A 27655-nucleotide genomic window follows, 5' to 3' on the forward strand; every position below is an offset into this window, starting at 1 on the left:
TAAAAACAAACAATCGTATAAGTTTGCGTAAAAAGTTTCAATCGCTCCATGTACAAAATTTATGAATTCAGTTAATATTTTGCATATACCCACCAACTAGCACGGTAGCTATAATATCTCAAAGGGGAAAAAACGGTACTCGAAGTAGCCCCAAATGACGGTACGGAAAATAGCATAGCATTATGCGACAAAGACAGAGAGGAGTAGGTGGATATGGAATAACAAGAAATTGATGCGGTTCCCCGTTTCGACAAATATGTTATTGAATATTACGTTTTTTTTATTGTCCAATAAAACTGCATTATGTCTTCTCGAAACTTTGGATACCAATGTGTGACAGAATTTAGAAACCTTGGTGGTGGAAGCTGCTGTTGTGAAACGTGTCACCATCTGTTTTATCGCATTGTTTTGTTGCAGAAATACCATCGTGAAAAAATTACCGTGAGAAAAGGTTCAGCACTGCCGAGTTTGTGGGTTTGTTTCGATACTTTGCGTTAGAATACGGGTTTCAGCGCAAATTGAATGGTGAGGCTTTATGTGGATATTTTCACAGTTTATATTTTATTATAGATCTTGGGTTTTAAAAACTCTCGTTGGTCGATTCATACAGTAATAAACGTTTGTTTAGCCTGAAGGAATTAATTCCAACTTATCAAAAAACAAAAGTTTTGTGTATTTTATTGCCTCTAGAGTTCGAATACATCTTTCTTCATCATATTCATTGTCGATTTTTTATGAAGAAAAAACCTCAACTTTCAGGAGAACCTCGAAATATTTTTATACGAAGTAATCCTCGTTTGAATTTATACATTTCACCCATCTCTCAAGCAAATTGTGTATTCTTTTCCAATGAAACTTTTTTTTTGCTTCGACGGAAACCGTTCACCGAGCCATTTTCCACATCTTCATATTCTGCGAATTGCTGCTCTGCAAATGCATGTCTCATTGAAGCAAAAAGGTTATAATATGACGGAACCGGTCTGGAGAACACGATGTGTGTGATAATGTTCCCCAACTAAGGATTTTTGTTGCGTCCTTCATATATGAAATATAATGGTCTGTGTCCACGGATATGAGCGAAAGCTTGACGTAGGGTGGTGATTGTTCAAAATAATTTTTTTTTGAAATAAGTTTATTCAATTGTTTAGAGATTCATAAATTTAGTATTTAATATTAAAATTTATATAGGGGTGGCGAAAATAGACGTAAATTAAACAGATTGTTCAAACTGGTTGGACATCAGACAATTAGTTTAGTTAATTCATAGAAAAACTCTCTACATTATCAAACAACGAGTTTTATATTATGACATGCAGATTTTTTTTTTATCTGTATTATAGTGACTTTCAACTCATTTGGCTGGCTCGTCACCTATGACATGCAGATGCGCAGAACGATTGCACATCAACCTGGCCATCATACAAATGAAATTTCTATTTTCGAAAATTAGGAAATACTAGAGTATAACCATCTTCCAAGATCATCTCAGTTTCATTGATTCTACCATCTGGCAAGTACCTGCGTTCGGCGGATGTAGAAAACATCGTACTACGCATCGATTAGCTTTGTTCGAAAAAGAACATGTTATGACGGTTTCATATTACCCAATATGACACGTAGAGAAAACGTAACGTTTCATGAAACAAAAACTATAACCACTGTTTGTAACTTTCGTTACAAGTCTCATTTAAAATTTCGTAAAGTGACCTTCTTTATAGAAATTAAAGACTTAAGTCTTAAAAAGTAGTCCTACGTCAAAAAGGCGTTCGTGTGCTGGTCGCTACCCATTATAGTTTGTTTTTTAATATGCACTAGTCGACCCTGCGAGCTTTGTTCCACCCAAAATAGATTATTCACCATTCAAGAATATTAATTGCTCGTTCTTCTAATTGGTCTTTAGCAAGGCTGGAGGCGAATGAGCAAAGTAGACTAAAGAAAAAAAAAATCGATCTATAAATTAGCGATGATTACATTCGTACAGTGCCGTGTACAACCTACGGTGATGTGATGCAATTCCAAAGTAAGATAATCTACCTACCAGTTTCGCTTCACACCAACGGAACACAAAGTTCAATACCGTCAACGTGAATTTCAGTTGGACTAAGAACGCCTAATACTTGGACTAATAATTTTCGCATTTTTCCTCAATTTTTTTCAAACGTTTTCCAGCATTTATCTACGATCAGCGACGAATACAACAAAATAAAGGCAGCTCAAAGTTGACGATTCGTTCTCTAGATTCGTGCTTACCAACTCATTCGACGATTCTCTTTTATTTACAAGTCAGACAAAACAATTAGACCACTGCTCAAGCAAGAAAAGAAAATGATAAAACTTCGATAAAAAATAATCCAATCCAGTGCTTCAATCACTTTATAATACTTTATTTGCATAGTTCGATGAAATTTATATCGTCTGTAGTTAAAACAACAGTCTTTCATTAAAAAATTCGTTTCAAGCATACTTAACAACTAAATTTAGGACCAGTTTCTTGTTTCGGCTGTTTCGAGTGTTGTGTCGTCCGATTTTTGAAGAAAATTGATTGATGGCATTTTGTGTTTTTCGGATCCTGGTTAGTATTTATCATGTAATCAAGAAGTATGCAAGGTATTAATTTACGAATTCTAGTTGCAGTCAACGAAAAAAGGGTCGCGTGCATAATTGCATGGAAAAACAGCGGATTGTCATCCGCAAAATGTCCAAGGTAGGCAACAGCCAACGCGAAATCACAGAGTACTTGAGTCGATCCAAAACTTTCGTGTTTAATGCTCTCCACGACCGCAAAAAATCCGAAACGACTGGACGTCCAAGAAAAACGACCGCGAAGGATGACTCTGCCATAAAGCGAATCGCCAAGAAAGATCCCTTCAAGGCCTTGATGCAGATCCGGAACGAACTGAAGTTCCCGGACAGTTCAGCGGCGGCTGGTTTAGCAGGGGCTAGGCGGTAAAAGCCTCCGGCAGGTTCCGATGTTGACGCCAAAGCATCTGAAGGCGCGACTGAAGTTCGCGAAAGACCACTTCGATTGGATCGGTTGATCGGATTGTGGTTGGTTGAGACGAAGGTAAAACTCATCAGGTCGGACGGAAAAACTTGGGTCCGTCGCCCAATAGGCTGCGCTTATGCGGGCCCTACGCGGTTCGTCCAACTCGGATGTTGGACTCAAACATTTGACTCAATGAATCGACAAACGTTGTGACGAATATGCTGCTATACGGTGAAGTGAATGTTCGATCCAATGCATTCGGTCCAAACAATCGGCGAGTATGTGGATCGAATGTTTATTATTTTTGTTTACCACCAAAAACGTTTGGAAATTAGATGACGATGCGAGTATTGAAATTGTTGCCGTTGCAATTATACTGATATCAGCCGTATGGCACCCGCCATGTTTTTGGTGCCAACATCTCACACGTCAGAAGTATTTCTTTCCTTCAAAACAGCGATCCGCGTTGACGGCAGTGAGCTTCGTTTACTAGTTTAGGGGAGCGTCAAAGAATAGCTGATTCTCAGTCGGTCAGAAATACGTGTTTCTAATAATTAAATAACATAATGTGAAAATTTTCATTCAAATTTTAAAATTTGAAAACCGGCTCCGTGTCTTCTAATCTGGTAGAGATTACACTAACGATTTTGGGACCCAAATTATGGCTCTAACTTGAAGTCGCCACCAGACGTCGACGTCACGAATTCCATCTGACATATCGGGTCTGATTCTCGAATACACTTCACGGTGGAAATTAAATGAAATGTATCCGCGATGACAACGGTACGGTGTCGACATCTGGATACGAAATTAGTTTCCCACTAAAACTCATCATTATAAGATCAAATTATCTTCAGATAAAATTTTTGTATGAGATTATTATACCACATGAAGAAAACACTCACATTGAACACCAGTTTGATACGAAGAAGTTAATTTTCATTAATGATTTTTATTTGAAAAGTACTCATTCTGCCTGAAAACTCATTATTATCCTCGACACTTCACTAACTCGTAAAACGTAGTTCAATGGTGTGCCGTTTATTTTGTTTCCACCGTGAAGTGTATTCGAGAATCAGGCCAATCGTGATGTCGATGATGAACTTTTACAGCAGAGGGATAGTGAGATAGGCGGTGACGGTAGGTAGAGTGAGATAGCGATAATCGTGTCATACACCTGACTGATATCTGGCTGTAAAATGAAAATGATTGAAATCAACATTATCAAACTGCAATATTTTGAATTTTACGAAACAATTTCATAGTTTCTTCATCAACAACTTGTAAACAAACCAATTTGTCGAAGATAGATTTGGACGAATTATGTAGCGGTGTATCGAATACCATCGAGTGTCAAATCAAGCGAATGCCGCTCGCGTTGGAAGGTAATCCACAACGAACGGATTACCTTCCAACGCGAATATTCGACGCTCGACATTGGAGGTTCGTAGTTCGTCCATCGACTACACGATGCGTCAAACCATCGAATGTCTAATATTCGGACGTGTTCGTAGCATCGTGTGGCGCCGGCTTACATGCCACAGTATACCACGAATACATTCAAGCATGGAGGAGGGAACATTACAGTTTGAGGGTGTTTCTTCTGGTACGGGGTTGGCCCCCTGTACTAAGTGGATAAGATCATGGATCTGTACCTCTACGGCCGAATTCTAAAGAATGTTTTGCTGCCACACGCCGAGTGGGAGATGCCCCTGAAATGGTAGTCCATGTAGGATAACGATCCGAAACACACCGCTGAGACTGTCAAAAAGTGGTTCCAGGATAACAAAGTCGACGTCATGGAGTGGCCAGCGCAGTTATCGGATCTGTACCCTATAGAGAACCTATGGGAGATCGTGAAAAGGTCGGAGTACACGGAGAAGTCGAAGATTAAACAGCAACTGTGGGATAGTATCTAAGCTTGTTGGTACGCCATCCCGGTCACCACGTGCCAGAAGCTGGTGGAATCCATGCCGAACCGGGTACGTGAAATGATGCTTAACAAAGGTTACACGACCAAGTTCTAAGCCTAGAAGCTTTTCACGGTATGAGTTTTCTTGTTTTTTATTTTTATTACCATGAATTTTAAAACCGGTCTTAACTTTTGTTGCGTCATTTTGGTTGTTAAGTATGATTAAAATGCATTTTTTAATTAATGACTATTGTTTTAACTACATATGTTAAAAATTTCCTCGAACAATGCAAATAAATTATTATAAATGGATTGAAGCACAGGATTGGATTATTTTTACTCAAAGTTTTATCACTTTTTTTTGCTTGAGCAGTGATCTTAATGTTTTTTCTGACGATTTAAATTTTTACGAATTGGCCTTTGAAGACTATTCGAAGTAGTACAATGACTACTTTTCTTATTCGGTCAAAGCAATTATCTTTCTATGAATACTAACTACTAAATGGAAGCCTATTAAAAGTGATTTGGAAGTTTTTATGTATTTATTCATATCGAACATATTTTAAATAAAGTCCACGATATGCTTCACTGATATCTTTTGTTCACCAGAATTCTCGATCGCGGCAATTTACACTTGCTCAGATTGTGCAATCTGTACTGCATTTCCGGTGCTTGGACCTTCTTCCGAACGCCTTCCTTGATCTCATGTTTCTCCCTCGGCAACACAATTTCCTCATCATACTTGTTCACGTCTTGTCCTTCAGCGCATTCGGCGCACTGCTGAGTTGTTACGATCTGTTCGATACCGACGATCTCCTGCGGTTCTGCGGTGATTGGACGTTTAACCAGTGGATTGTCACGCGTTTCAGGACTGACGTAGACTGTTGCTAGGATTGTATTCAGTCTATCTTCGAGAGCAGCCATAAAACGCTTGACATTGTGTTTGGTCACTTTTCGGTAGTCGCCTAGGAGATTCAATACATCGGATCGGTCATATCCAACTGTTTGCAGTATTTCATCAATCTCTTCCATGTAAGACTGGAGCAGTGACTTCTTCGCGTCCAAAGATTTTTGCATCAGATGGGTCTTCTTCGTCTCATCCAATAGCTGTTCGTGAAGCTCCTTGATGTTCTTTTCGTATTGCTCTTGTCGCAACAATTTGTCCTCTTCTAGATCATCAACGCCAGCGGTTAGTTGCGCCAGCGCACAGTTCAGTTGCTCGAATTGATAATTTAGTTCATTCAGATAATTGAAATAGGCGAAAAACGAATCTTCCTGTTTTTGATACTTTTCAATTAGCTCCGATAAGTCCTCTATTCCGCAAAAAGCTTTCGTTTTCTCAATAATTCGATTATAAAGCTCCAACTTCCGGCTGTACTCTGCCTTCAGCTTATTCCTGCGTCGAATTTCTCTTGGATCCAAGTCAGCCATATCTCGATGAAAACCTTTAACCCTCAGAAACTCATGATTTTTCCAATCGTTGTTGAGTTTTCTCTGCAGTTCCAACATTTCCTGTCGTTGGGCTTTGTCTTCCCTCGCAGCGTGACTTCTCAACGCATCAATTTTGTGACACAACTCCTCGCCCTGATTGAACGCCAAAATGGTCCGCTCAATCATATCGATCAAAAATTTCTTATCGTAGCTCAGGTGATCGATCATGGCTCTCCAGTGCTTGTGAAACAGTCTCCTGGCACCCAACATATCCTCGATTGTTTTCCTCAACTTCCGATTGGTAGCAATTTGCGTCGCCTCTTTCTTTTTCATCGTATAGAGACGATTCTCCAAGGTAGCCAGCCGCTGTTTTGCTTTCGCTACACGCGTATAGTAGAAATAGTCCGACTGAGATATCTTCTGTAATTCTTTACGCTCCCTATCGAGCCGCTTCATTTGCGATTGCAAATGGCGTATCTCCGTCAGGATTGCATCTATTCTCAAATCCAGCTCCTCCATGACGCGAACGTCATCTTCCACCTGCTTTATCTGTTGATCGTACCGTTTGACATGACACGGAGCATAGGCCACTTGCAGTCGCGTTTCAATTGCACCATTTTCCCGCTGTAAATGTTTGAGCTTCTTCTCCAATCGGCGCATAATCTGGACATCTTTCAAGGCTGGAACGGTGTCGGCAAGCTTCAAATATTTGCGCTGAGTGCGTGTGATTTCCTTCTCTAGGGTTTTATCCAGCTTGAGCCGCTCTTCCGGGCTGAGGTTTTCGTCCACTTCGGGTGCAATCAGGAGCGGTTCGTCGTTTTGAGCCATTTTAGTCAGCTTCTTTCGGGTGTTGAACAACTTTGGTTTGGTGAACGGCGCAGATACTTCGTATGTCAGATATGTCAGTTATTTGTAGAGTGATCGTAGTAAACTGCGAAAGGTAGATTTCTCTGATTTTCATACTTTTTTTGACGTGGGACTACGTCTAATCGGAATATATGGGGGGTAAAATGAAAACCTGAACACAGAACATGTAGGAAAAAACGAAAGAACATTTCTTACTGGATCGGAAAGGTGTTTGCATCAATTGATAGGGAATATTTCTACACATCGAATTTAATATTATTGCAAATAATAAAATGTTAATTTTCATTAGATAAACAATTGAATGACTGTAAAATGTTCTAAAGGCCCTAACTGCCTCGTGTTGTATGGCCCGATGTACGATTTACTCAACACAACCATCAAAACTAAGCAACCTTGGGGAAATCGGCATTGCAAGTACATGAAAGTAGGGGGAATTTTGTTCTCACCGATATGCGTTCTCTAACACAGACTTCAAAGCCAAGGTGCCTGGGGGAAATCGGCATTGCAAATACATGCAAATCGGGGGTGTTGTTGTTCCGACTCGAATGTGTTTCCCTATCACAGAATTCAAATCCATGGGGCGTAGGGGAATTGGCATTGCAAATACAACTGAAATGTGTTTGCCAACACAGACTTCAAATTAATGGAGCGTGGGGGAATTGACATTGCAAATACATGCAATGTCAATTCGTCGGGTGCATTTTTGTTCCGACTGAAATGTGTTCGCCAAACACAGATTGCATGTTTCCCTAACATGGTCTTCTAAATCTAGGAACCTGGGAAAATCGTGCAGACACTAGAGGCGAATGAACTTTCAAGTTAAAAGCCTCTATAGTCTAAAAAGTAGAAGTTAAGGTTGTTGATTCGTGCAAGCCGGAGGTACGCTTTGGCTCGGTTCTTCAAGATTGCCAGTCAAGATATGCCTTTATATCTTCTGCTCACTGAATTTCTACGCATACCATTTGATGATTAGGAAAAATGTTGATAACCAATTGCTGCGATGACGCCTATGAATTAAACAATTTGCGATCGACGTACATGTCAAAATCGAAACTGAGTGCCTGAAGTTCATCTAATCAAGCAAATTCGCGGTTCGAGAAGTACGTACATTTGCAAATGCAAACTTGCAAACTTCAGAGGAGAATGTAAAATAAAATAATCGTTTGATAACTCTTCCGTTCACATATTTTGTCCTAGGCTTCATACCAAACGTAAAAGGACTGTCATTAAATTTACTTGTAACGAAGAACATAATCTATCACAATGCTTGAATTGACCTTACATGCTATTTCTTCAATCTTTTAACTCACAAAGCAAATATATTGAATTCAATTGAATTCGGAAATTGTTTCATTCAGTCAAAAATTTAATCAATATAAACAAATGATTGCTAGGCTAAGGTAGTCCCACGTCAACTTTGCGGTTATATATATAGCCCACCAATTTTTTTTCTCTCTATTATAGTAGTGGCTTTCAACACATTTTGGTTGGTTCGTCACTTTTACTTCCACTTTTGGAAGAATGTCGGGAGTGAGAATTGAAATCGTGATTTTTAGTGTGAGAGGTATGGATGTTACCACTACGCCAGATCGTCTCTACGGGGATTTTCATACTGTACTAGCTGACCCGGCGCACTTCGTCCCGACTCCAACAGATATTTTGTTTCCAATAATTTAGAACAATCACGAGTCCTTCCGAAATTGTTTTTCTGAACGCGATCAATTTTCGGGATCGATAAAGAAAACATCACCCTTTGATTTTCATAACCTTTATTCTTTTTTGTTAATGATTGTTCAATTTCGTTGATCAGTTCTTGAGTAAAATCGTTAAGAACGTACAACCAAAAATTTTTTCTTCATATATAGACATTCAATGCCAAATCTGTTTTTTCCCTGTTGGGTGTAAACCACTGCGTCCATTATTTTGAACTATTGTGGTATAACCCTCATTTAAACATTCTATTATTGCGGTTATTTCTGCCTGAAAAAGTTTCCCCTACTTTCATGTATTCGCAATGTTAATTTCCCCCAGGCAGCTTGGTTTTGATGTCTCTGTTAGGGACCCGCCGTATGTGTCGTCAATTTCGACCAATTAGAAGTGGGTATTTCCGTTAGGATAAGGGTTGAGATTTTTCAATTGTTCGATAGTTAGTTTCATGACATATATTATTTGTTTCAATATAAAAAATTGTTATGGAGTGCCGAGATCGATTGATGCGAAAAATTCATCAATCCATCATGAAATGACTGAGCAATAAGCGTTTGAAATTGGACAATTTTCACGAAGTGCTCGATTTTCGATTTTCAATTTGTACCCCAATATGTTCCCGAAAGACGTAATCCTACGTCAAAACTGTTGGCCAGTTTCCCATAGCCACAGAGATTTTTGTTCTGGGACCATACATTCCGGCACCTGTTCTGATTCCCATTTTCGACCCATCAGTGTAGAACATGATTGAACCATTATGAACGTTGGGACCTCCTTCATCCCATACTGAACGAGAATGTTCGATCACTCTGTATGGAATGTCATAATTAGTCCTTGGTTCCATCCAATCACTGTTCATCTCTGAGGCTGGGCCACTGGTTAAGAGATTCAGGATGCTCAAGTGACCAGTTTTGTCTCCGTCCAGTATTTTTTTCCGTATTTTAAGCTTTAGAGCGCTTTTTTCAGCCTCTAGCTGAACATATTGGTTCAAAGGTACCAGGTGAAGGATAGCCTCCAATGCCTTTGAAGAAGTGCTTCGCATTGCTCCAGTAATTGCAACGCATGCTAGTCGTTGGAGTTTGTTTAGCTTTTTTGTAGCTACAGTCTCCTTAGTCTTTCGCCACCATACAAGTGAGGCATAGGTTATCCTAGGCCGCACAATTGCAGTGTAGACCCACATAACCATTTTTGGTTTAAGGCCCCATGTTTTTCCTATCATTTTAGAGCATGCCCATAGGGCTGAGTTGGCTTTGCTGATTCTTGAATCTAATTGCGCGTTCCAGTTTAATTTAGCATCTAAGATTACACCTAGATATTTCACTGAAGCGCTGCTTTTTATTTCCTCTCCCCTAAGATGTAAATACTGCAGATGCAGTTTTTTTTTTGGTGAAAGGTTGTTGTTTTTGAGGGATTTATGCTCAGACCTTCTGTGATACTCCAAGATTGTGTAAAGTTTAAGGCCATCTGCATTCTGCTCGATAATACGTCGTCGAACTTGCCACGTACCATTATGACTAGATAATCGGCAAAGCCCACAACCTCAAATCCTTTTACCTCTAAACCTATCAGAAGGTCGTCAACTACAAGTGACCAAAGGAGAGGTGATAGAACCCCTTCTTGTGGGTAACCTTTCGTTACAACCACAGATGTCGACGACCCGCCCAGCTCCGAGGTGATTCGTCTATGTGTGAGCATGCCCTGGATCCATTGGACTATGCAGTTATCGAAGTGTCTTTTTCTCCGTTCCCGGAATAAATCGGTAAGTAAATGAAAGCAACAGTAATAACCGTAGAGAAAAAAGCATTATGTCACACAAGCCTACTAGAAATAGACTGACGTGAAAAATCGTAGTCATCGAATAAAGCACACGTTCAAAAAACAGCATGGGTATTACCAAGGCGCCTAGAAGTATATCCTAAGGTGGGCCAACTTGCTAAAACCACTCTTCAGCCATCTTGGAAGTCTACTGTGTTTTGTTTGTAAACAAAACACAATGCGCTAGTGCCGAAGCTCGCTTGTGATCAGTCTGTCTCTTTCACGCTACAAGCAAATAATTCCCCTTCTGCTTTCTTTCGTACTGTTTTCATATACCGCTCCCCTTACCAACTTAGTGACGAAACGGCCTCACCTAGTACCATAGACCCGTCTTGGTTATTACTGCTGCACGGAAAAAAGATAATGTTTTTAATTACCCCCACATTCGCAGCAATACTCAAGTAGGCATCGAAAATTGTTAAACACGTTTTGTTCTTTCGGTCACGGTTTTGTTTATAATCAGAAGTTCGAAGTTTTTTTTTATTTATACGCAATGGTGCTTTCGACTAGTCAAAAAGACAACCGAGTTCTCATCTATAGCGGTTTTGAATATCTGTATGCTAAAACATTAAATGGAATAGATACATGGAAGTGCCGTGAAAATCGACAATCGAAGTGCCATTCCCGTATGAAGACAAGAAACAACGACATTATACAAGAGCCAAGTAGTCACAGTCATGATGCCTGTCCTCAAAAAGCTGAAGCAAACATCGCTAAAAGACGAATGGTAGAAGCCATGGCTGAAATAAATGCCACCGCTCGCAATGTTGTTGGAGAGACATTGTCAAAACTAAGCACGGATGTAATTGCTTATCTGCCAAAGCAATCTTCCCTTGCTGGAACTCTTCGAAACCACCAAGTAATGAAGCACTTGCCAAATCCACCCACGGCAGATTTTGCAATTCCTGAGAAATACAGGGATCTTGTATTACACGACTCGGTATTAGACGGTTCAAATTGAATTTTAATATTAGGAGATCGAGATTTAACGGGCAAATTAGGTCAAGACACACTATTCGGCGACGGAACATATGACAAAGCACCAAATATTAGGCTGTCAAAAAAGTCCTGCGGTATTTTTTTTGAATTTTCATTTGTTCATAAAATTAGTTACAATCATCTGTTTTAAGTCAAATATGCGCCGTTTTGTTCGATGACTTGTTCCCAACGAGATGCCAACTTCATAATACCCCTGTTATAGAAGCTCGCTTCCTTATTGGCAAAAAACTCGGATAGCCAATTTTCACAGGCCTCTTTTGTGGCTAACTTCTGACTACCTAGCTCGTTCGCCATGGACAAAAACAGGTGGTAGTCACTTGGTGCAAGGTCTGGACTATACGGCGGATGCAAAAGAACCTCCCATCCGAGCTCCCGGAGCTTCTGGCGCGTCACCAAAGAAGTGTGTGGCCTAGCGTTGTCCTGATGGAAGACAATGCGGCCTCTGTTTATTAAAGATGGCCTCTTCTTCATGAGTGCTACCTTCAAGCGGTCCAGTTGTTGGCAGTACAGGTCCGAATTGAGCGTTTGGCCATAGGGAAGCAGCTCATAATAGATTATTCCTTGACAATCCCACCAAACACACAGCAGAACCTTCCTGGCCGTTAATGAGGGCTTGGCCACCGTCTGAGCCGCTTCAGCGGGCTTCGACCACGACCGTTTGCGCTTCACGTTGTCGTAAGTGACCCACTTTTCATCGCCAGTCAACATCCGCTTCAGAAACGGGTCGATTTTGTTGCGATTCAGCAGCGATTCACATGCGTCGATACGGTCAAAGACGTTTTTTTGCGTCAACGTGTGTGGCACCCATACATCGAGCTTCTTTGTGAATCCAAGCTTCTTCAAATGGTTAATAACGGTTTGATGACTTATCCCCAGCTCTTGGCCGATGCTATGGCTGCTACTATGCCGGTCTTTCTCGGCTAATTCAGCGATTTTGTCGCAATTTTCGACGACAGGCCTTCCGGAGCGTGGCGCATCTTCGACGACCTCTACACCAGAACGAAAACGTTGAAACCATCGTTGTGCGGTGGAAATTGAAACTGTATCGGGTCCATAAACTGCACAAATTTTATTGGCAGCTTGAGATGCATTTTTGCCTTTGTCATAGTAGTACTGTGAAATATGTCGGATTTTCTCTTTATTTTGCTCCATATTATAGTGTCGCAAACTCACGAACGACTTAACCAAACAAAACATTGTCAAGGACTATATTATAGTGCTACCTTTCCAACAAGCTATAGTATGACTCGATACAATGAATACAACTATAACTACGCGCTTACAACGACACCTCGCGGAAATACCGCAGGACTTTTTTGACAGCCTAATATGTTAAACAGCACCATGATTCGAAAGCCGAATATCGGTTACATTTGCCCGGTGAAAATGCACGTGTAACAATTATTACAAAACTCTAACCTCCGTATTGCATTATGGCAACAATAAAAATATTTAATGCGCTTTCCCCACCACAGCTATCGAGTAAAATAGAATAACCTCTGGTGGGGATGTCCATTGAATCCGACATTCATTTTACATACCACAGCAAACAATAAATTGGTTAACTTGGCATATTAGAAGTCGTATATAAAGTGAGATTGAATCAAAATCATACACAATGTCGATAAAAGGATACATTGTGTACATTTGAAATAGTATAAAATGCGAAAACCACTACTTTATTTATCACTACAGATTAAGTCTTAATTCGGTGTAACAAACATCGGTTTTATGATATACACTATCGTAAAATCGATATATACGAAATCATTTTTGCACACCTGGCTGATGCAGTTTGTAATTCGCAAGAACATATTAATTAAATCAATGCAGCACTGCGTATAAATTGTATTACACCAGCAAAACATTAAATCGTTTAACTTTTACATATGCTAGGTTCAATATAAATTGGTATCAAATAACAATGGTATAAAATATCAAACAAAGGATGTATCATGTATATCCGAAATCGTATAAAATGCCAAAACACGATTTCCTATATGATTGATGGACTCGTACGAACTCGTCCGAACGATTGTCGGACGGAAAAAGGCGAAAAGAGATGGGAACGTTGTTTCAAATTATGTGTTAGAATTGGTAAATGATAAAAAGTGGGAGGAGTGGCTAGTTTCGACTCATTTTCATGTGAAGTACTTACTGATTTTTTTTATTCAAAAACAACATCGGTATACCGAAGAACTATAGATTGTACATTATAATATGTAGCCTTTGGGGCTGTCCACATACCACGTGGACAGAAAAAGTACGATCCTAGACACCCTAGAAAGTTGTAGGGTTGTGTCCGAACCATGACTACATAGTTGACGTAGGATTACGTTACGGTATTTGTTGTATGTTAATTTTGAATATCTCAGAACAAGATGAGATTCTAGATTCGAACAACATCATCGTGAAATAATCAAGGGGCGAGATTGTGTTACTTGTTATGTCTCAGGGGTATAGCTTGCGATACGTTAACGAGGAGGGAGGTCCAAAATCCATATTTTCTAGTGTTATGCAATTTGTGAACAATGCCACAATATCGATCGATTTATTATTCTTATCTTTCTTCAATATTAACCGGTAGGTTATTTGTATCACTCTTCAGTTTCTTCCGAATTCCATTTATGTTGTCTACAGTCAGCTTCTGTGCATGGAAAGATATAATGCTATAACTGTTCCTGATAATGCGTATACATTCAACATCTCGGAATTGTTTGGTCATTTCAAGCTCCCGTTTTACCAGCATCCCAAGATCAGAAAAGTCGCAAATTAACTCAACTCCTGATAACACTTTTTTAAAGCTTACGCTTGTCGAATGTTCACAAATGATACAGTAAGTATATTTGATTGTTTCGACCACATAGTTGTCGAGCTGTATTTATTGGAAATTAACGACTGATTGTTTGTAAGAAGCTCATAACAGGAACGTCAAACCTCATGTCTCCTCGACAATCTGGCAAGCAATTTTGTAGTTTGACAGGAATGTGCTGTTCCTGACATAGTAGATGAACTTTTGCGGGTGAGGGCTGACTTTGGTAATAGATAACGGTTTATGTCGACTACCCCAACAATTTTCCACTCAAAATTGTTATAAATTATAAGACTTTTCATCGCTCATCACGACTTATGGGTATGGGTTCCACATCACGGTCAAATAATGTGGAACCCATACGCCGTAGCAGTTTGCTAGCTGCACCAGATGCTCAGGGACGATGGTTATTGGATATTAGTAGTGAATCTTAACTGGTCTGTCGTGTACCGAATATTATTCTCAATGGATTCCTCGATTTGATTGACATCACTAGCGGCACGATCTTTCCGGTCCAACCCATAGAAGAGTGTTTCACAAATTACCACATTTCAATAGAGGGCAATAAAGAGCTTCGCTGCTCGTAACCCTTCTTCAAAGATAGGAGCCGTGCGCCTTTAAAAGAATTTGTTGTTCGTCTTTCAATTTTGCAAAACCTTGGAAGTTCTGAAGAGATAGAAACGAAGTGGTTTTTGTATCATGAACAGAAACTGGATCAATGTCGACCATTTTTTATATTACAATACTAAGCCTGTGATGTTATCTTCATCCTGACGGAATAAATTTTCCTTTACTAACAATGAAAATGAATCGATCGCTCACAATGTATGTGCATTAGTTTCAGCATATAGATTTCAATGAAAAATATCAAGAAGAGAAAAAAGAGAGAAGTATGGATGCCCGACCGGCACTCTCAGAGTCTTTTTACACAGTACCAGCGCCTGCTGAATCGGTTGAAAATTGCATTCTACCTACTTAAAAGTTTTTTTTTGTTTTGACACGGGCCAATCGCCACATACATGGATACAGATTAGACGTAATGTATTAAAAAAATGTGTCCACGTGGAAATTATCTATACCCCCTCCCCCCTCACCGTGGACAAGCGTGGACATTGCGTGACCCCTACCCCACCTAAAGTTGTCCACGTGGTATGTGGACAGCCCCTTTACATATCCTTCACTGAAGAATTTTTGTTCTCGAGAACCTCGTTTCTTTGCCCACGCTTCTTGGGAGATTAATATCAGTTCAGTGCAATGCAGAGGATAGAACACCAATTGAAAATAAAAAAAAAAAGGTTCAGGAGATCCTTAAAACATTTTTCAGACAACTTGTGGGTTCCATTCCAATAATAATACCTCCTTTTTTGACGAAAACCATCGCCGACCCATTTTTCGACATTTTTATATTCGGCGAAGTGCTGCTCTGCTAGTGCTTATTGCATTGAAGCAAAAAGTTTATAATCTGGAGTCTGGAGAATACGGGGGTATGATAAGATTTCCCAGTAAAGTATTTTGATGCATTATTCATGGCTTGAGCGGTGTGCACTTATGCGTTGTCATGCTGTAATATCACTTTACCGTATATTCCGGCACATTCCGATCATTTACCCATCAATGCAAAGTTTATTTTTCTCATTCGTTACCGGAAGCGACCAGTGTTGCCACACGTACAGATTTATCTGGAAAGGTACTGGTTTTTTCGTTATTTTCGGTACAGATTACAGATTTTTGTCATAACGTATAGATTGGCACATATTTATTCGCGTATGAAATTTCTTCTTTTTTTGCTCAATGATATTACTTGAAATCACTAGAGATGCATTTCTTGATATGAAGGAAAATAAAACAAAACGTATCTGTGAAGCTTGATGTGAAGAACAGTTTTGTGATTCATGCATGCTCCTGTTGTTTCCTGTTTTTTTTTCTAGTGTTGTTTCCAGGGTTCTTCTTCTTGAATGGCGTTCACGTTCCCTGTGAAACTTTTGCCGTCTTAATGTATGCATTAACTAGCGTCATTTATTTATAATTAGTTGAGATTGATTAAGCCAAATAACACGCCTTGAATGTATTCCAAGAGGTAAGTTCTAGAATACGCGTGACCACAGTGCAAGTCGAAGGAAATTTCTTTGACGAAAAATCCCCCGGGCTGAACGGGAATCGAACCCGAACATCCGGCATGATAATGTGAGACAGGGTTCTACGATGGAAATTTACAAGATCTGTAGAAGCCTTCCGTACCCTACAAAAATGCTCTGGAAGGAAACATGTGTAGGGTTGGTGGACACAAAAAGGATGCCTGAAAAGAATCGGCTATAATAAACAATATTTTTTCTCTACAATAATTTTTTCTTATGGTACATATTTTTGGTACAGATTTTTTGTAGAAAAAGTACAGATGAAAAATTTTTTTTATCCCTTCTGGTACAGATGAAAATGTGGCAACACTGGTAGCGAACTGTGTTATCCGTTTCACCCGGTTTTAGTAGCTCAACAAATTTCACAAATCTAGTGTTTTTCCCGCAACTTGTGCTATTCATTCAACTTCTCTATTTTTAAGTTAGTTCAATTACATTTATACTCTGTACATTATTCTTTGCAATTCTAGTGGAATCTCTGGCATTATTTATATTTGTTTTTATTTGTAGTGTTTGCCTTATATTTAGTCAGTTTAGCCCTCCCCCATTACATCGCATTTATCCTTCCAATATGAACAGAACTTTTTTTTAAATTCTTTTTGACACATGATGGCAAAGTAACGAAGAGTGCAGATCATGAACTGTGTTTTGAACTCGCTCTTAGCACCATCATTCCACATGACTTTGAATCCACGAAGTGCGAAAAGATTTTAAAAAATAAAAATAAAAACTGATGTCTCATCCTTGACTTAGCAGTCCGATGCGAGAAGAATTGACTGGTATAATCCATCAATTTTACTACAGCTATGTGTTCAGATTTTTCTTGGTACAATTTTCTGTACGGTACAGATTACAGAACTTTGTCGCACAGAGTACAGATGGGTACAGATTCTTAGAGTATTGATTTTTTCAACACGTGAGATAAGTCAAACAGATGAAAAAGATATTCTATTTCAATGATTCGACCTTCAAGGCTGATTAAATTTTAAACCCAATAAACTTTCCCAGTCCAACACGTATCAATGCAGTATTGGAACTGCTCCTGAGTTTATACGATGGGAATTTGTAAGAGCTGGAAAACGAATACTGTGACTTGAAAGTGAAATTTTTCCATATACGTGCAGAATTGTTCGATGCCTCGTTCCTAATATTTTCATTATGTTTCACACCTCGGCAACTGTCGAGAGTTTTGTTCTGATAACAACAACAACAAAACACTGAGGTTTCAATCGGTTCATCCAAAAAAACAGAAAAGATAAACTCTATATTAAGATCTGAACAGAGGATTAAACAGCGTGGAGCAGCTCGAGATCTTTAAAAACTGATAGTAAGCAGTCTAAGGTTAGCATACACTCTTGCATCATCAAACAAATGGAAAATTTGAGGCTTAAGTGATATTTCGTATGTTAATTAAACATATTTTTTGCAACAAATATTTTAATGGTACAGATAGCGGTATTGATTTTTGGAAGAAAAAGTATAGATGAAATTTTCCACCCTCCCAGTACAGATGAATTTGTGGCAACACTGGCTGTGAACAATTCAACTGATCTACAGAACCACAATGTGCTCTACACTTCGTCTTGATCATTAACAGTGTAGTTCATGGCGAAATCCACACTCAAGATACGTATATTTCTTTCTTTTAATAATTGAAACCTCTCCATTTGAAACATACACTACATTTCAAGGGATTGAAAGGAATATAATAGTTACTGTATGATCCTCCATTTTCCTTACCAGAAGCATCAGACGATTCGCGCTTGGTATTGCCGAGGAGGGATCGATTCCTCTTTTGAGCGTAAATAATTTTTTTGACTCGATTCAGTGGTATGGTATAAATTTTATTCGAAAGATAAAGTGTCTAAGAGTTATATGTTTGTTGCTTATTGATTGCTAAGCAAACATTTTTTTTGCTTTTTTTGTTTCAAATAATTGTTTATTTCTATGTCCTAACTAGAATTAATTCAAATATTATTTTGAGTTCCCTTCTGAATTTTGCTTGGTGGTACATAACCTCATGTAATGAGTTACATTCAGTCTTGAAAGAAAAATATTGTTAACTATGAAAAATTGATATTCAGAAATGACACGAGAACTCGGCCTTAATTTTTACATCGATTGTAGCAAATAAGCTCAAAACCAACTATAATAGAACCATCCCTAAAAAATCAAAATCAGCCATCTCCCGCTACGGAAAATACTTTTTCGGAACGAATAGGAACGAAGAAAGTTACTATTCGTGCAATTTAAAGTCCGAGTTGAATGAAAAATTGTCTGCGGAATGATGGAAATGATGAGATCAAAAAAAAAAAATTCTATTTCATTTGTAGATATTGTTCAGTATTTGAACTCGTTATCGTCAGATTGTATAACATGTAACACAAAAGAAAAAATGCGTAGTATGCGTTTCAAAACTCCTCAATACTGTTTTAACTAAAAACATACTATTTAAAAATCATGTATTCTTTGGGAGGAAATACACATCCTTTTTATGAAAAAGTGGTTTTATTGTGCTCAAAGAAAATTCCGCTGGAAAAAATCAAACCACTGTCTTCATATTGTCTCGCTTCTCACCACATTCTGAGCAAATGAAATCCATTCAATTGCACAGATGGATTCTCTCTCTAAATAACCTCTTAATAGCGCGGATAATAGCTTCTTCATCCATGTCACAGTCAAAGTAAGAACGAAAATAAACACCACTCCCAGGTCCAGGTGGTAAACATAACGACCAAAGCTTCCCTTCGCAATCATTGTGTTAGTGAAATCAATAAAAATCCTTATAAATTGGGTCGTAATCACGTTTCGTGGGTACACATCGACTCTTACGCAACAATGGATTCGAAGTATGTTACTTCTGCTAACGCTGCTACCGAAAAGCCATGTTGCTTGAGTCTATTCCCCTTTATGCTGGTGATTTTGGAGAAAAAACTCCACCCCCGTCCCCCATTGTCTTACGATTTCCAGGGAAGCGAAATTAGGGCTGTTTTATCTTGCGGGGATAATCCTGGTGGTGTTTGACTGACGACGACGACGGCGGCGGCCGCGGTTGATGTGATGAGGGATATCCTTAATATTAGGAAGAGGCCTTTGGTGTCGTTCTATGACTTGACTTTTGCGAGTTTTCAATTAGCTGATCTAATTCTAGGTAGAGAAAAGGGGGGACCTTTTTCCCATAAAACAGTAATTTCGGTGGACAGTGATTGGCGCTTTAGGAATAATACTTTGCTACGCGACTTGAATTCGATTTCAAGCGAAAAATCAAATAAGGCGATGGGAATGAACGATTCTCTAATTGATATCGCGCTGGAGACGAAGTTTTGTACGGGCGGAGATTAGGATTAATTATGTTTGTTCAATTCGTCTGTCACGCAGGAAATATGTTTTGTTTCCTTGAATAACCTGCTTGATCAACCATGAAAAAGCAATTTTATCTTGATGATGATGCTAGACCTGTGGCGGTGAAGATGAAAGCTTACTGCAGGATGAGGGAAACGGATGTTCATTATTTTTATAGAAATTGTTTTCACTTGGCGCACGATGGATGTCATCCGTCTCGCTGGGTTAACGTTCGTGATATTCTCACGCTACGTTATTGAAGGTTTTGATAAAGTTTTCTTTTCTTTTCGAGAAACTCTGAAATGGCGATTGTTCTTCTCCACTAAAATTCTCATGTTTCACTCAAACACTGTGCCAGAAGCGATGAGCAGATCAAATTATCATAAAACAAGGCATGTTCCGACTTGTTGGAATCTGAATCTAACCAGGATTTGAGTTCCTTCTTTCCGGCATCCAGCATGAGTGATGACGGAGTTCCCTGGTCGGAAATTATCCTCTTGGATAATTTGCTTCCACTCCACTTCCGAGCACAAGGAAAGACAAGGGATCCTTTGAGAAATGGATTCAAAATTGGAGTTCGGATTCAGTTGTTGTTGCGGTGTGGCAGGCAGATGGATGGAAAGATAAAAGGGATATAATAACCTCACAAATTGCAGACAAATTACCATATGCAAATAATATAGTTCAGATGCTGTTTGCTTGCTTCTGTGAGGAATCTCCGGTGCCCTTTTTTGTGTTCGGATGAGAGAACAGGGTTTTTACATTTCGTATCTTTTAAAATATGAAAGATGCCGGGATTATGCGTTGAATCAGATTGAATATATTACATGTCATTAGTAGACCTCATGTTCACATATTTTATACACTTTTGCATTGCATTAGTTTGATGTAAGTTACTTTAATGCTAACAACACGGTAACAGAACAGATATAGGTTCATTTTTTGTGTTTCTCGGAACATTCGACTATATCCGGCCAGGTTTATATATAATCAATGCAGAATCTCATGTAAAACTATTAAAAAAAATCTCTCAATTGGAATGCAGTTCGATCTCAACATTTCAATGAATCGTACCTGTGATGTGTAGTAATGTCATCGATCAGTATATAATTTTTCAAGAACTGTTTATAATAGAAACCACCGTACTAATGATATTAAATTTACGTACGTTTACGTTTTCGACCAGAAAAAAATCATGGGAAGAACCACAAGTGCAGCGTGTGAGACAGCTAAAATTGAATCTTGCATACGTCACACTCTCGCCACTTTCGAAGATTGTATTTTACATAGCGAACGAGCTTGAGCTTGGGTAGACTGTACAATTTGTAGTTGCTCTCCGTGATTGACCTGAACCAACCAAATTGCACAAAGAACACACAGAATGACACTTGGGACTAGCAAATCATTCTCGTTGTGCAATTTTTGGTAATTCGAGCTTTAAATGGTCAATAACGACGCCGGCCACGTCCTTACAGTCACCAGGGGAAGGGAAGGAATGTTAGTATGATATTCGCCGCCCGAAGGCCAGAAGGGTCGCCTCTATAGCGTGGTTCCCTAGCGTTTATCATGGAAGGGATAGTTGTTAGCATACATCAGGATTCACTGTGGTAGGTGATGTGATTTTGTGAACGCTGTTCTCAATCACTCATTACTCCGCGATTTGACGTACACATCATCGTCGAATTCAATTAAACACAATAAATATCGCAACCGAGGAAAGAAGACAGAGCGCGAGCAGCACGTCTAGTCTGCACCGATGCTAAGCCCGAACTCCTATATTACTAACTGGAACCGAACACGGAAAGACGAAAATATGTCCAAGATCGACCACCGTTCGATAGGAAATGTGAGAATTAGAAACACAATATAAAAACTGAATCAGGAAACCGAAATATGAAAGTGGATCTAAAATCATGGACAGAAACCAATAGAATCTGAATGTAATGTCCCATGAAATCTCACAAAAAAAAACGTTACGGGATAGGCGACCAGTTAGAGGCGAATGAACTGCAAAGTTTAAAGCCTCTTTAAAACAAAGAAGATAAGATAGGCGACCAATTTAAAAAAATGTTTTACCCTCAATGAAAGCTAACGCAGACAACGACTGTTTATCGGGAGATAAAATTGAAAATATGAACTTACAAAAAAACAAAAACAAAGCTGGCAACCATGACATCTGTAAATAAAGCTCATGCTTGTAATTATTGAATATATCTGGCTCACGTCTCATGTCTCGTGATACACACATGGACCTTACTGGCCACTCAGAGAATGGTATAACACAGAGCAAATAGAGCGTATACCTTTGAATGGAAAGAATGAATCTACAATCTACAAACAAGCACCTAAAACATATAATAGAAAGAGAGACAAAACAAATTTTCAGGTCCAAAACTAGAAAGAATATAGAGCGAATGTGTATATATTATTTTTAATTAATCATTCTGACAGCTGTATTTCTTGGACACTTTACAATCTAGAATTAATTTTGGAGTGAAAAAATATGTGGAGAGCAAAAATGGAAACTGTCCCTAGTGAAACACAAACAGGAAGACCATCACACGCGGCATTTTCACTATGTCACTTTTCCGTTCTCATATATGAGAACCGATATCAATGAGCTGAGAGAGACTGAGAAAGAGAATATGTTTCACTTATGTTTCGCCTTAAACATTAAAAAACGTAAAAAATATGCAAAATAATAACGAAGACGTTAGATGCAATTATTATGCATTTGACAGCACACTATTTCCTGTTAACTGCAATCACCACACTTTCTTTTCACTTCTATTTTTATCACTCTAGAGAGGGGGATATTTAATAAAGATTTGGTCAAGCAATGGATCCCAACGATAAGTTTTGCTTTTGCTCACTTTTGCTTCACGAACACTTTACATCCATTACACCGACGGAAAACACTCGCGATTGCCAACTATTTGCTCACATCGGTGAGAGGAAAAGGGAAGAAGCTGAAACATGTCTAAACATGTCGATCGATGACTCTTTATATTTTCTTCAATATTAATAGAATAAAACACTAATCCAAAACACAACATCTTTACAAAATCATGCCGAACAAACGTTTTGAACTGTAACTGAAACACTCGTTTTTCCGTTACTTTGTCGAAAAATAAACGAAATAGATACGAATGTGGAGCGACCGAAAAACACATCTACATTGGATGGCTGCGCGCGAGAGACTCCCTTTGTGGGACATAGTTATTCTTTTCTGTATTTTACATAGCGAACGACTACTTTAAGTACCTATCTTAATTCAACAAATATTGGCCTCATCAAAATGGAGATATGAGCTATAAAAATTTACGAAATTACAATACACAGCGAAATTGTAATCGTTTAAGAAAAGTCATATAAAAAATAAAATCCACATGTGGTTATACAAGAAAAAATCGATGCCAACTAAACCTCCGGTTCCAACAATTGCTAGCAACAAAAAACCTCTACTAATTTTGGTGAAGAATTTCCCTTTTGACACGTTGTAGATAGAACAGGAAGCCAAAAACATCTCCGTCGAAAATAAACTCTACAGCGTTGATATCTGTTTCTAAAAGAGCTGGTAAATTGTCATCAAATATCTATAATAACGGAAGGCAGGATACTATTCACATGATTACAACGTAGAAGAAACGAAGTGAGAAGACTGCCGGACAGCAAACTTATCGAGAAAGAGCCTTCGAATCGCTAAGAGCTTCAGCTACCCCATCAAACATTCCACTGTGTAACTTAGCATACTCTAAGTCATACATAAAGTGGTATAAAATTACAATCGTATATAATGTCAATCGAGGTATGCAGCGTGAATATCTACAATCGCATAAAATGCGGAAAATACGATTTTATTTCAAAAAAAATCATGTATTTTTTGGTAAACTTTGGAAGCTTCTGCTACCTTACTTCCTCCAGAACATCAAACTTGTGTTGAGCGGTAAAGAACAGGCCCCGGAGGCTGCCGGAAATCTGCCTTGAAGTAAGTGTCATCATCAATGATGAGACAATGAGGCCACTGTATTTTGCCGTTCGTAACGATTTGAAGCATTCTGCACTCTGTACGCATGCAGTGATATGTAACCGATTACTCGCGATTGGCTCGATGTTAGTATTACAGTTTATCGTCATAATTGGGATGTTGCAGTATCCAATGCTCTGTACGTACGTCCGACACGAGATACTTCCTATTGGGATGCAGTTGACCATTAATCAGCAACGCCCCCTAGTCAGTACCCCATATCTAGCGTGGTGCGTCTTCTCGACTCGAGGAATCCAGGATAGAATGGTCACAAGCCGGCACAATCATCACTTCGCGTAGAGTTGTCATAAGCGGTACAATCCTCAGCTCCTGGTGAATGATCGGTGGGCTGCACAACCTTCGACCCGTGTATCTGTAAAGAGTGTGTGTATGTATTGCCGTGGCTAACTAAATGTATATCGATCGGATAGGAGGGATATGAAACAGGGAGACAACGGTGTTTCTGAGGAACAGGTATAGATGAAGCAGAAGATTAGGATCACGACTACCTGAGATATCCTGGACAGGGATATCCCCCAAGGTTGCTTGGTTTTTAAGTCTGTATTAGGGAACGCATTTCGGTGACAACAACAGTCCCCCTACTTTCATTTATTTGCAATGCCGATTTCCCCAAGGTTGCTGGATTTGATGGCTGTGTCGGCGAAATCGTACATCGGGCCAATCAAAACGAGGCAGTTAGGGCGTTTAGATAACGCCTAACATTTTACAGTCATTCATTTGTTTTTCTAATGAAAATTAACATTTTATTCGTTGCGATAGATGTGTAGGAATATTCCCTATCAATTGATGCAAATATTTTTCCGATCCAGTAAGAAATGTTTGAGCTATAAGCATTCGGAATCTTTCATTTTTTTCGTGCATGTTTTCATGTTGAATCGTATGTAGATTTCATTTTTTATGTTATTTTCTTAAACTGTTACGGTTTTACAAAGTATTGAAATTTAATATATTTTCAAAAACTTATATCTCCATTTTGGTGAATTTACCACAGCACCACATTAGGTCAAATTTTGTTAAATTAAAAGGGGTTTCCAATTAAAATATACAAAAAAATATCGAAGGAGGGTGTTTTGAGCTTTAAAAGTTTTTGAATTAAATTTTTGAGATTCTTCAACAGCATTTAATCTTCAACGCATGTTATTTTAGTTCATTGACTTTCCAATAACTTTGTCGAGCATCATATTTTAATAAGACATCTGGATTTCGAGTTACGATTTTTCGAAAGAAAGACCAATGATTTCGATTACGCCTTTTTTCAAAAATCAGTCGTAATTTAAATTGGTCATATGATAATGAAAATTGTGTTTTTGGGAAGCTTCCATCATAGGTACAACGTTTAAAAAAGATCGGAGAAGTCGGGTCAGCGGCCGGCTGATTTTGCGTGGAATTGCTCTATTCCAAAAGTTTCGAAAAGCAATGAAATGCAGTTTTCGAATAAACTAAAGAAGGCGATAAAACGAATCGAGTCTTCAAAATGGAAATAAAATAATATATGAATAACAAACTTGAACACAAATGAATCGGGAAAAATAAATTTACTGAATATCGTCAGACATAGTTAGAGCAAAAATTAATTTTCCCCTCCCACAACCGAGGTACCTTTATCGTCCATCGGCCACTATCGCGAAAATATAGGCTCGATTGGATTGTAACTTCATCAAGTAAATAATGCTGCTAACATTTACGAAACGCTTCATTACTTACCCGGCGACGTACCATCGGTCGAGTATCCAGTGGAGTAAGCACTCTCCGGCGAAGAGAGGGTGTTGTGGTGGCCAACCGGGTGGGCGTGGGTGTGATGGGGGTGGTGACCGTTGTAGCCACTGCCGCCGTTAAATAAGTGGTTGCCGTGCAAAGGTTGCTGCTGATTTTTATGGGGATGGGTCACGATTGCCGGACCAGCTGGTGCACCACCATGGGGAACGTTGTTCGGATTGTTGTTCACATGATTTAGTTTGCTGCTGGCGGCCGCATCGAGCGTGTTTCTATTGCTGCCAGTCAGTTTATGGATTTTGTGTGCAAAACTCGATAAGGTCGAACCGCTGGTATTGGTTTGGTTCACATTTCTGCCGCCGTTTGCAGAACATATTTCAAAATTGTTGTTATTATTGTTATTGTTGTTCCCTGTTGTAATGAGGCGATTAGTGATGGCGCCATTTGGTTTATTAGTGGAAGGAGGTAAGGGGGCAGCCACAGTGGACTTGGGTTGGCCTTTGGGAGGTTGATGTTTGTTCACGCCGAATGTCTGGTTATTATTGATGCTGTGCTGCTCATAATATACTCCATTATCTTCAAAGTTCTGTGGAACCAAATGTTTCCCGCTGAAGCTTTGCATTTTGCAATACTTGCTTTCGCAAATTGGTTGCTGTTTGATCTGTTGATCGACGTTGGTGATGAACATATTGTTATTACTGCTGATAATACTGTTATTATTAACAAGGTTATTGTTTGAATTAATGGAAGATGAAGAACTGGAACTAATCTTAATGTGCTGACCCATTCTCATCCTATTCTGTTCGATATAACGTAAATCTTCAAGCAGCTCGTTACTCGAACTGGTTGCCGTGGAGTAATTTAGCGAATTTACCATTACATTTCCGTAACTTCCATTGTGCTCAGAGCTAGTGCTAGTCATTACTCCCGATCCGGTGGATTTACGATATTTGCGGATATCCTGCTCTTCCTTTAGACCGTACATCGTGCCCGAGTAGTTACTGTCCACACTTTTAGAGTAGTTCCCACTGCTCGATTCCAGGCTATTGGTCCCGCTCCTCGAGATGCTTTTTGGCGAAGAAAACACACTCTGTGGAATAGATTGGTTCTGCTGAGGAATATATCCGTTGCTGATGCTGCTGTTCCGGTGGCTATCTATTTTGTACTGTTGACTAGCAGACGATGGCAAGGTCCCGTTTCCATATACAGCTGCTGGTGTTGGATTTCTGGCACAGTTGTGCAGCTGGTAGTGCTGGTGTTCCTCGGATTTCGGTAATAATGATGGACCATGGTCTTGACTAGGTGATTGCCAACCACGTCGACTTGTGGTCTGCAAAAGAAAATAATATGGTTATTTATTAGATTGACCTAGCATTTTTGGGCAATTATGTCATCTTTCAATAATTTTCCACGAGCAGGTGATTATTGATAATTCATGAGCACTCACTTAACCAAATTAATGCATCTACTAGAATAAGTTTCAAAAACACTTCGCGTAGTTTTAGCATTTGTTTATTTGTCAAATCGATCATGGACGTTGGTTCTCTTTCTGAAACTTGAGGAGAATTTTTTTTTGACACTCATCATCATTCTTTCATGGATCCCACTGTTTTTTTTCCTCATCACCCTATACGCTCATCATTCTAAATTTCATTAATTATGCAAAGAATTTAAATTATATACATTGAAAGCAAAAAAAGTGAAACACAAACATTGTTCGTTTCATTCACAACATAGTCATGCTGTTCCAGGCAAGGAGAAAGTAGCCCCTCGCGTCGGGCTTTAACCCGGCAGCCGTTACTGCACAAAGTTTTAACCTGGTTTGAACAGAATTTTTGAGAAGAGGAATTTTGAGCTCCCCTTTTCAGAAAGTTTGCTAATGTTACCA

General features: G+C 39.0%; 2 protein-coding genes across 14 annotated transcripts in view; both read right to left on the bottom strand.

The window, feature by feature from the left end:
- The window catches only part of LOC129764977 (uncharacterized), a 273538-nt gene that overhangs the window by 40326 nt on the left and 205557 nt on the right, over positions 1–27655 (bottom strand). For 12 of the 13 annotated variants that reach the window (XM_055764690.1, XM_055764686.1, XM_055764681.1 and 9 more), the window contains one exon: positions 25759–27097. In XM_055764690.1, coding sequence (XP_055620665.1) covers positions 25759–27097 — 1339 coding nt within the window. The remainder of the gene's footprint in view (positions 1–25758; positions 27098–27655) is intronic. The other variant, XM_055764693.1, reaches the window with a different exon arrangement.
- LOC129764979 (uncharacterized) lies at positions 5484–7220 on the bottom strand. Its single transcript, XM_055764695.1, has one exon. The coding sequence runs from the start codon at positions 7155–7157 to the stop codon at positions 5484–5486; it is 1674 nt and encodes a 557-aa protein (XP_055620670.1). The 5' UTR covers positions 7158–7220.

This window comes from Toxorhynchites rutilus, chromosome 2, assembly GCF_029784135.1.
Source record: "Toxorhynchites rutilus septentrionalis strain SRP chromosome 2, ASM2978413v1, whole genome shotgun sequence".
Lineage (NCBI taxonomy): Eukaryota > Metazoa > Arthropoda > Insecta > Diptera > Culicidae > Toxorhynchites > Toxorhynchites rutilus.

Bases quoted from the DNA above. Each gene is read 5' to 3' on its own strand.
- LOC129764979 (XM_055764695.1), bottom strand. From the start codon at position 7,157: ATGGCTCAAAACGACGAACCGCTCCTGATTGCACCCGAAGTGGACGAA.